Source organism: Aspergillus sydowii (genome assembly GCF_001890705.1).
Source record: "Aspergillus sydowii CBS 593.65 unplaced genomic scaffold ASPSYscaffold_4, whole genome shotgun sequence".
Lineage (NCBI taxonomy): Eukaryota > Fungi > Ascomycota > Eurotiomycetes > Eurotiales > Aspergillaceae > Aspergillus > Aspergillus sydowii.
The window spans coordinates 612,088-622,385 of NW_024467862.1; the positions used below are offsets into that span (position 1 = coordinate 612,088).

The 10,298-nt window shown below is 50.5% G+C and overlaps 3 protein-coding genes across 3 annotated transcripts; 2 read left to right on the forward strand and 1 right to left on the reverse strand.

The window, feature by feature from the left end:
* Positions 1-217: 217 nt before the first annotated feature.
* Positions 218-1,672, forward strand: ASPSYDRAFT_30378 (uncharacterized protein; the record flags this gene model as incomplete). Its single annotated transcript, XM_040844775.1, has 1 exon — positions 218-1,672. One exon carries the CDS (start codon positions 218-220, stop codon positions 1,670-1,672), a length of 1,455 nt encoding a protein of 484 aa, XP_040703324.1.
* A 770-nt stretch (positions 1,673-2,442) lies between these two features.
* ASPSYDRAFT_57100 (F-box and WD domain protein) lies at positions 2,443-5,029 on the reverse strand (the record flags this gene model as incomplete). Its single annotated transcript, XM_040849319.1, has 2 exons — positions 2,443-4,742; positions 4,813-5,029. 2 exons carry the CDS (start codon positions 5,027-5,029, stop codon positions 2,443-2,445), a joined length of 2,517 nt encoding a protein of 838 aa, XP_040703325.1.
* A 1,973-nt stretch (positions 5,030-7,002) lies between these two features.
* On the forward strand, positions 7,003-10,085 carry ASPSYDRAFT_88437 (Rho family guanine nucleotide exchange factor CDC24; the record flags this gene model as incomplete). Its single annotated transcript, XM_040852006.1, has 4 exons — positions 7,003-7,974; positions 8,048-8,296; positions 8,485-8,671; positions 8,728-10,085. 4 exons carry the CDS (start codon positions 7,003-7,005, stop codon positions 10,083-10,085), a joined length of 2,766 nt encoding a protein of 921 aa, XP_040703326.1.
* Between the last annotated feature and the right edge of the window lie 213 nt (positions 10,086-10,298).

A 10,298-nucleotide genomic window follows, 5' to 3' on the forward strand; every position in this document is an offset into this window, starting at 1 on the left:
TGCACCTAGGTATATTTTCTCTGCCTGCTCTTGGTTGCTAACACGAACAGGAAGGTGCCATGAGTGAACTCCATTATGTACTGCCGACAGCCACCAGGAACTAACACAGCCGTCCTTCTCTTCTGTCTCCAGGAATTATCCAGGCATTCATACAATAGCGCGTTATCTCTCTGCGGATGCCTGCAGTGTCCATTTTTAGTTTTTGATTAATATCAGCATGGCTGCCCACGAACGCGATTTTGATCCAGTCGAAGATGATCAAAAACACCAAGCTTTTGAGCCACCATTCATAAAGGATGATTCGCTGTGCGAACACTCGGTCTCGTCAGTCTTAGAATCGAGCAATGAAGAGTCGATATACAACGCTCACATAGCAACCGGCAATGATGGCAACGAGGCACTATCAGAGTATCAACCCCAAAAAAATAACACGATTGAAGATATGGATCCAGCCAATATTGCGATGCTTTGCTCTGATGAAACAGATCATGCAAAGTTATTTGATAGACCTGGTGGTTCATTACCGGATCCTCATCGACCTCCTGCTGCTCACCTACTGGCCGATAAACTTCGGGTATCTTCGACTGGAGAAATAACGGCATGGCCCTTGCCAGGCAGATTATCGGCTTTCCACGCAGAGTCAGAACCCAGTACTGCTAGTGGAGATGCCCCCAGCAACGTCCAGAAAGGTTCAGGGATTGACCCTTCACGATTTGCAAAATGGCTGAAAAATATCAAATCGCCAGTCAGTCCTGCTCTACCGGAATATCCACCACCTGTCCGATCACCCACGCCTCCAGGCCTTCCGTCTTTTGGCACCGAGGAAGCCAGATCGTACGACTTTCGAATTGGGGCACCACACCCGATTGAGAATCGTAACGTGTCCCAACTTCGTCTTCTTCTAAGAGGTCGTTCCCCGGGTCGTTCACCATCTGAGAGTGGCCGACACCCACGTACTCGAGTATTTGCGGATGATGGGACTGCTGTCCTAGGTAGCTTCCCCCAACGACAAAGTGGCCATGGTTCCAATGTATTGAGCAAAATAGATGACCATCCTTTCCATCAGCAAAATCTACCTTTCGCTCAGTCCGACGGTGCGAGTATACGGGACAACAACGCTGCAGCTGAAGGCGTATCTCCTTGTTCTGCTGCAGCTGAAGCCACTTTGAATTGGCTGAGTGCGAATCAACCTCCGTTACAGACACAACCCACAATTGCACCAAGTTCGACGTTGCTTGCCTCAGACCACGGTGGCAAGAGACCTGAATCTTACCATACTTGTGTATCTCGAGTACGCGATTCCCACTCTCCATGGCGAGTCGTCATGCCAGGCCACTCGAATCTCGCCGGGTCATGCCATCTTGCCCCGACGCAGTCTGCTGCACCAACCAGTCCACAAGACCCTGAGGTGCCTGAAAGAAATAAATATAGCAAGTACTCGAATCTACTAGGCCGCTGGGAGGTGCTCTTAAAGCGAGGAAAATCTATATTTTGTTGCTGCTGGGGCTCGGAAGGGGATGCATCAGAAGCCTGTGATTCAGCAGATGCTCTCAACCCACACACGACGAACACGACTACTCAAGACACGTATGTGACCGCGCGTGATCATATTCCGAATGGGTCTCAGCCGGCTCGGACTCAAATAGTCCCTTTTCCTGGTAAACCAATCTAGACCATGAAGCTTGTGGGTATGCGCAACAGGCATATATCCCTTTGGGAATCCGGGACACCTTATCTTTACCTACACTTATATCTCAAGGGCCATGTTTGGCTAATGAGCGGCATTGAAGAAACTTTGGACTTAAAGAACATTGGGCGAGAACTGGGTCTTTGTTTCATAGTCACTTCTCTACTATAACTAACCACCGATCTTCAATAAAACCATGATCCATCTTTCACTGATGTATCCGATACCATTCTACTTCGGAGTACCTATGAATAGGGAAATGAATAAAATTCGTCTCTCGTACGCTAAGACAAGGAAAGGAAGGGCTAAGTGGGCGGATGTTATGACGCCAATATCCATGCATCAGTTATGGGACGAGAAGGCAACAAAAAAAGGAAAGAAAAGAACAAACACACATACAGCTCCCAGAGAAAAACCTCGTTAAGCAGATATCCTCGAAAATGTCTATGCAGAAGATGCTAGGTACTAACAATGGCAAGGTCGAGCGAACAACCAGTCGCGCCTCAGGCCATAAGCCCATGGATGACATTTTGCTTTGCTTGCTTTGTATGCAGTATGCAGCGTCATGATTAACAGTCATCAATATTGGATAATCGTGAACGTCGCAACAGTAAGAATGAAAAAAGGGGGGAAACGGAGAGTTGGTGAGTGATACAGGAGTAGGAAGGTGAAAGCATTATTATTATTATTAGAATGACATAGAAACAAGCGCAGCACAGGACGGTAGAGGTAGAAGGGACAGTTGGCTGTGCTGGCTATAAGCCGGTGAAGAACTGGCAAGCTTCTTCGAGTTCCTCGTCATCACAGACGAAATCCCATCCCACGATGCGAGGATCTTGACTGCCACAGATGATCTTGCGAGCATCGAATTGGATTTTGAATATTCTGGATGTTGGGGTAGAAGCTGGAGCAGCAGGTAGGACGCGGGGGTGAGCATTGTAGAAGCTTGCAGCGGCGAGAATACTGGTGATAGGCGGGCCCCGAGGAGGGTTTGGTCGGCTTGGGGTTTCCTGGGCTATCGTCGATGGTTCGGCTGTCGCATCTGAGTTTAAGTCTCCTTGTTGATTGGAGAGTATGCCAGGGGTAAGAACAGAAGACGACGGCTGTGACGCCCCAGCAAGACCCTGGGCCGCAAATGCATTGCCATCAGGAGCACAAGGGCGTGAGTAAGAGGCGCGTGCAGCGGCATCAGCATGTCGCAGTCTCTGGCCAACAACCCACTTTCCCTCTGTGTCCTTTTTCCAGAGAATGATGGACTCGTCGTACGAACCAGAAACAATTCTCCCCCATCTGCTTCCACCTCCCCCAGGCGGAATGTGCGCACCCAATGCTTTGATGTCCCGTGGGTTCCTTGATCCAGCTGTATTCTGCTGGTGGCCAGCTCGTCTAAGCGCAGCGGGCCCTAGATCAACGGCTTCGCCAGAACGTTGAGCATTCCAAAAGTCCCTGTCAACCGCTAGAGCCTCAAGCCTTAGGGCTTCTTCTGAGCCTGGAGGGTCACCAAAGCCGGCCTGGACGGTTCTGACCAAGTTGACATGCCCATGCAGACAGGCGACCTCTGCGCCGGAGGTGTGATCAAAAATACGAACCGTATTATCGTTGCTTCCGCTGACAATTCGCTGGTTATCGAATTGAACACATGCTATACCCTTCTCATGGCCCATAAGCGTTTTCTTACAGGCGCCACTGCGGACATTCCAAATCTTGATTAACCGGTCGCCCGAGGCAGAGACGATTTCATCACCATTTACTTGGATGGCATTGACAGCAGCGGTGTGTCCTGCCAGCGTCATCAGAAGAGAAAAGGGAGCCAAGGTACGGATATGGCCCTTGGCAATCTCAGCCTCTAAAATAGGGGAGGACATTTCGCGTGTATCGATAATATATGACGGATATTTCACCCCCGACCCCAGGTGAACTTTAGGATAGTCCTCATCGGCCGCCGACAAAGTCTGTCGATTCCAAATCTTTATAGTCTTGTCTTTTGAACAGGTAATAAGATACCGATGATCAAATCGGAGGTTCAAGACGGAGTCATCGTGCGCAGGTGCAATTTCATGAATCTTCTCCCCTGTAGAAAATCGCCATACGATGACCGTTCTATCGCTGCTGCCGGATACGATAATATCTTCAGAAGGTCGGGGATCGAATTGAAGACACAATACCGATTTCATGTGCCCAAGAAGGGGTCGGTGCCAGAGTCTCTTTGTATCTAGGTCCCAAACTCGAACTGTCCTGTCTCGGCTTCCGCTGACGAGCCATTTCCCGATGAACTGGATGGCATACACACACTCCCGGTGGGCCTCTTCCATATGCGCGGGGTGCGGGAGTTGGAAATTCGTGAACCGCCCTTTAGCCCAATTGTCTTCCAAGCGCCGGCGCTGTCGGTAGAGATGGGGCCAATTGATTTTAGCAGAGCCATTTGGCATTCGAAGGAGAAGAGGTGATTTGGTAGACTTAGTTCGTGGTCTTTCAATTGGTTTCAGAGGTGATGTTTCCTGAGTAGACCCATGTCTATTTCCAGGCTCGAGTCCACGAGAAAACAACGAGCTCCTATCATCTGCTGCGTCACGCATCAGGTGGTCACCCTCCGTATCTAGTTTTGTGTGTCCTTGCTGTCTAAGTTCCGAAGCATTTGAATCATTCTCGCCCGACCCGTCAACGCGCGAGTCCAGCCATCCAGGAGGTACACGCTTCTTCTGCTTTGGTTCCCCCAAGTCCGTATCAGCGTACCTTGACCGCGACTTTCGAGACTGGGGCGACGGGAAACCCGAGTGATCCTGCTCAAAAGCGTGAATCGCGTCGATATCTACTCGCCATCCTTCATCAATGTAAAGTTCCTTCCAGAGGCGAGAGTCAAATACGCGGTTTCGCCAAGCATGGGAGGCTAATGAGGCTGTCAACAAAGTCTGGGGGTCAAGGTAGGAAAAGATTTCCGATGTGATTTCGGGGGGAAGTCTGAGGACTGGATCCATATGCAGTAGTGGGGACAGTCGTTCCACCACTGCGGCGAGAGTCGAGGTTCGCAAGGTGCTCAGGAGGTTATAAGCGATTTCTAGAGAGCAGTAAGTTAGCAGTGAATACTGATATCGGAGCACGCGACTGGCTGGGGAAGCACGACTCACCAGCTCTCTCAACTTCGCTATGAGCAAGAACCCAATCGGGAATAGACATTACATCGTCTGAAGTAGGACGCAAAAGCTCTTTGTCTGGCTGGCTTCGTGTATCGTCGGAGTAGCCTTCGTCCACCTTGAAGGGAGCGGAGAGAGAGGGGGCGGTGAGGTCGGAAGGGAAGAGACGGAGAGGAATCGAGGCTTCCGACGCATCAGTTTCGCTGTCCATGGGGGTTCCTGTCATCGAAGAAACGCGACGATCAAACAACCTTCAGTTCCTCCGCGTTTGTCCCGTTGTTCGTGGAGCGTCCCAGTCTGACTCTTCCAGAGCCTCCGCCAAGAGACGCAGATTTGGCGGCTTCTGCCCAAGGCGGTGGGATGATGTTGTAGACCCCTCGTCCGTTTCTGAATCTCGAAAGCGCGGAGTAATATTCGGACGGTAATGTTCTCGGAGATTCAAGGATGATAGTTGTGGTTGAAGAGAGCCACATGAAACAGACAGAACGACGAGCTACGCTTGGGAAGGGAAGTGGATGCAACGGATGACGAGTTGATGGCTTGGGGGAGGAACATGGGTCTTCTCTTAGTGGTCTATCTATCCAAACAATCTCTTCCTCTTCAAATGCGACTTGGGCACAGATTTCACGCTAAACTGCTTGGATTTCCCTCGCTCGTCATCCAAGTGACACAGCTCCCACACAAGTCCAACTTCTCGGTGTGTTAGTTGGACCCGGTAGCTGCTTATACCCTCGATTCAACCCCATTGATTGGAGAGTTGACCGGGTTGTCTGTGAATCGCTACTGGAAGAATCTAGCAGTTATAATATAAAAGACAGGCCAGCCCTGTTCGCATTCTCCCCGGGTGTCAAGTGTCTTGCACAGCGGATATATTCGGGGTCATGGACGTGGTTGAGTCGGACTGTCTATCTTCTAATACGCTCGACTGATCAGATGGCGGCGCGAGTTGGTCTTGAAACTGCCAAACTGGCCAATTTGCATTGCCCTGCCCTTTATTCTGAAATGCATGCCGCCATGAGCTGAAGGTTTCTCCAGTGTTCCTACTCGCAGCCGTTGACTCCGCGGGTTTGAGATCACTGCCTGGCATCGCAAACTGCCCGGGAATGTAAGAGCATATGGAGTTGTCAGTACCAGAGAGTCATTAGTATCAGAGAGTGTGGTTGATGACCGTGGTGCTTGTGACCGTCAGGAATTCAGAAACCGACATTTTGAAGGGTGGGATTCAAGTCGAACTCGCAGAGTCCGTGGGTATACTCCTTCAGGATCAGCGTCGGCAGATGGAGGGAGAACTAGTCGAAATCTCAAACACTTGGTGTGTGAGAGGCTTGTGCTGCAGCAACCAGTCTCGTGGCTGTTGCCCAATCTCCTGGGCGTTAAATGCATATATACAGAGCCTGGGAACCCATAATAATATCGAATTAATATTAATCTCTGTCCAACGTGAAGCCGGCCCCGATTTGGCAACAGAACCACATCCCGGGCTGCCTGGAATTTCAGGTTGGCAATCCTGTCCTCCTTCGGGGTCAATTCACCTCCCTGGCGCTTCTCCATCTCTTCCCTCTCCTCTCCTCTGTCTTTTCGTCTTCATGTCGCCCAGTCTATAATGATTTAATGTCTCGTGCATCTTCTGTCGCCATTTCCCAAGCTTTTTATCCCGTAGTCGTCTCCTGTCCTGATCTCCCTCAGGGTTCAGGCTGGCTGCAGGCAAACCCCACACTACTTGCCCTTCTTTAATTCTGGATCGCCCTCAATAATTTTCTCCCAATCTTGGGCTGGCCAGCAAGGGTGAGACAAAACTGCGACCGTATTTATTCATTCAGATTCCGAGGTAACTCCAACCCCCTCCAAACTCACTGTCATTTGCTAATCACAGCGGTTAACTACCAAAGCAGTGACCAACACCACCACCACCACCACCACTGCAACCGCACCGCTCTCTCCACATCCTCCCTTAGCTGCTCGCTTGCGCCATCCGTCCCGCATCGGTCCACTGGCTGCGTTCTTCAGTGATCCATGCTTGACGGGACAACAACTTCCGTACAACCTTCGCTGGCCGCCACTAGTGTCTCTCTCTCCCTTTTTTCGTCTGCTGTGCAGATTTGAACCTCTCATCCCCTGTCGCTAGTCGATCATCTTTCTCCCGCTCCCGCTCCCCCAACACGGGACCAGTCGGTGGAAGTCGCAATGGCCGACACCGCTGGCCTGAACGGCGGCCCCGTCGCCGAGGACAACATCATCAACCGCCGTGGCAATGAGGGCATCTATCAGAGTTGCGTCAACCTCAAGAAGCGACTCGCAGAAGTCCCTAATTTCGAGCCTTATCTGCAGGAGATGGACGAAGAGGATAGGTTACAGGGAAACTCCGACCCCGTCGCCTCGCTCTGGAGTTTCCTGCGACATGGATACCCACTGTTAGCCATCTACAACGCCTCCGACCCAGGCGCGCAACTCGAAGTCGATACCACAAAGGTCCCTGAAGCTAGACGTCCCAAGGCAGCTACCTTTAAATTTCTCCAAGCCGCTATACAGGAAATGGCGTTTCCACAACAAGAATGTTTCCTTATCACAGACTTGTACGGCGATAACACAATCGGGTTCACCAAAGTGATAAAGATGGTCAATCGGGTCTTAGACATCCTGGAGATTCAAGGCCAGTTAAAGAGGCCATCGGGTACCGGCACAGCTGCCCCGACGGAAGGAAGGAAACTCACTAAACGAGAACACATCCTAAAGGAGTTACTAGAGACAGAGCGCGACTATGTGCACCATCTCCAAAATTTACAAGCGCTCAAAAAAGAGTTGGAGGATACCGGAGCTCTCACTGGCGATGCTAGTCATCAGATCTTCTTGAACTTAAATAACCTGCTTGATTTTGCGCAGCGGTTCCTAATTCGGCTTGAACAACACTACGCTCGACCAGAGGAGAAGCAGAACTGGGGCGAGTTGTTCATCCAGCATGAAGAAGCTTTCCGTCAGTACGAACCGTTTATTGCCAACCAAATGCGATGTGATCAGACCTGCCACAAGGAGTGGGATAAGATCCGAGCAGCTCCGCGCTCTATCGATCTGCAACAAATGGTTGCGCAACCAGCCACACTCAACGGTTTCTTTGTTAAGCCGTTCCAACGCTTGACGAAGTATCCCCTAATGCTCTCGGTAAGTACTCACGAAGCTCGATATGCTCCTATGCTATTATATTGGTCTCAGTTGTTGATCGCCTGTGCAATAGGAATTGCGCAAGCAAATTGAGGATCCAGATCTTCAAGCCGATATTTCACGCGCTATCGAGTCTCTTCAGACTGTGCTGGATGCCGCCAACGATGCAATTGACAAAGAACAACTAGCCTCCGCCTTTAGAGAACTGGACGAACGCGTTGATGACTGGAAGGCACTGAAAATCGATTCATTCGGCGATCTACTTCGTTTCGGTACATTCACAGTCATCAAAGGGGACAGCGGCAAGGATTCGGAAAGAGAGGTTAGTACAACTTCCATCACATGTTGTTTTGAAAATCCTGGATCCGCAAGTCTTGTCCATACGATTTGTCCTTGCAATCGGTCACTGTACACTGGGTGCCGCTTATGATGTGCCTCGTCATGTCCTGATTATCGTCACATATGGCCAAATCTTACAAAGTTTCTAACCTCCCGTTTCCACAACTATAGTATCATATATATCTTTTCGAACGAATCCTCCTTTGCTGCAAGGATATAAACCCGAATAAACAAAAATCGAGATTGGTCGGTGGCAGCAAAGATAAACCGCATGCCGGTAAGGGTAAGCCACGACTTCAACTAAAGGGCCGCATATATATGGCAAATGTGACCGACATCGTCTGGCTTCAGAAACCAGGTATGCCAAACCACACCTGATAACGGCCTTTTTTTCATTGTATTGACTCCTAGTAGGCTCTTATCGCATTCAGATCTTCTGGAAGGGGGACCCTGGGGTAGTGGATAACTTTGTTATTCGCTATTCGAATGAGGACATTATGCGTAAATGGTACAAAGATATCAACGCGCAACGCGAAATTCAGGCAGAGCAACGCAGCGCCCGCAACACGGGTACATCCGACTCCGAGTTCATGTACTTCACAAACAACGCAACCAACATTCCGAACCCCTACCAACAAGAGTATGATGCGGAAGAGGCCACAAAAGAAGCAGCCTTCTTTTCCGAATTCCCCATGAGTCGGAATGCTTCAAGCACAAGTCTCCGGACTCGATCAGCGACGGGGGGAAGCGGCAGCTCTGGTCCTCCACTCTCAACTAATGGTCGAGGCCGCTATCCAGCAATGCCCGACTCAACTTTATCAGTACACACACAATTTCCTCCGGGGAGTATGTCGCCCGCGGAACGAAATGCCAGCTCTTACTTCTCCCCCGTCACTGAACCCAACTCCACCAGGTCGAGCTCTCAGTCAGCCGGGTATCCCTATAATCGCCAGCTAACACCTGCCACGACCTGGAGTGAAGAACATAACCGATACACCGCTCCTGCATTATCGCGTGCGACGTCCAGGGACGGCTCGAACTCAAACCCTTATTTCAACGGTGGACCACCAAACGGGCGAAGCACTCAACGCCCGTCTTTGCCCCCGATGTCCGCTAATAACCACGCATCGAATGGCGCGTCGCAAAGAATGCGTTCCGCCAGCAGCCCTGATATCCATAACCACAACCCCGAAGCCCGTCGGTATATGGGAGCCCATACTATGCAAACTGTTGACAATGTGCCTGTCCCTCCCATTCCCGCACACATGGCCAACATGAAGGCGCCGGTTAGTCGTAGCCAGAGTAACTCTCCGACAAGTCACAACCTTCCAATTCGGACCACCAATTATCACCATCAGCATACCTTTAACGAGCCACAATACTTCGAAGGGCGTCCGAGCGCAGCTCCTTCTGATCAACCAACGTCTCCATTAAGCCATGAGCCTGAGGAGGAGCCGTTTATGCCGACCCAGCTAAAGGCAAAAGTCAATTTCGACGAGAATTACGTGACATTGGTGATTTCCAGCAACATAATGTTCCGTACGCTCACCGATCGAGTTGACGCCAAACTCGCCAGGTTTACCGATCGCTCCATTGGCAATAAGACAGTGCGCTTACGTTACCGTGATGAGGATGGTGACTATGTGTCAATTGACAGCGACGAGGATGTTCAGGAAGCATTTGTGACATGGCGGGAACAGCATCGCGAAATGCTTTCAAGAGGCCAGGTGGTGGGCGAGATCCAACTCTACTGTCAAGCGATTGAGAATTAGATCAGACAGTCAAACCCCTCACTCTAATTCTCCAACACATTGTTTCAGCAGCCACTGGGTTTGTCTTTCGTAACTCCTTGGTGAGCCGGCAAATTTGAGAGACACTGTTGTCTCCTGGCTTATATATCCACCGTTCATTACTTCCAACTGGATTGGCTTGAGAAGGTCCGAAGCTGCGCCTTCGACCCTCAGAATGACCGGAAGAGAAACATA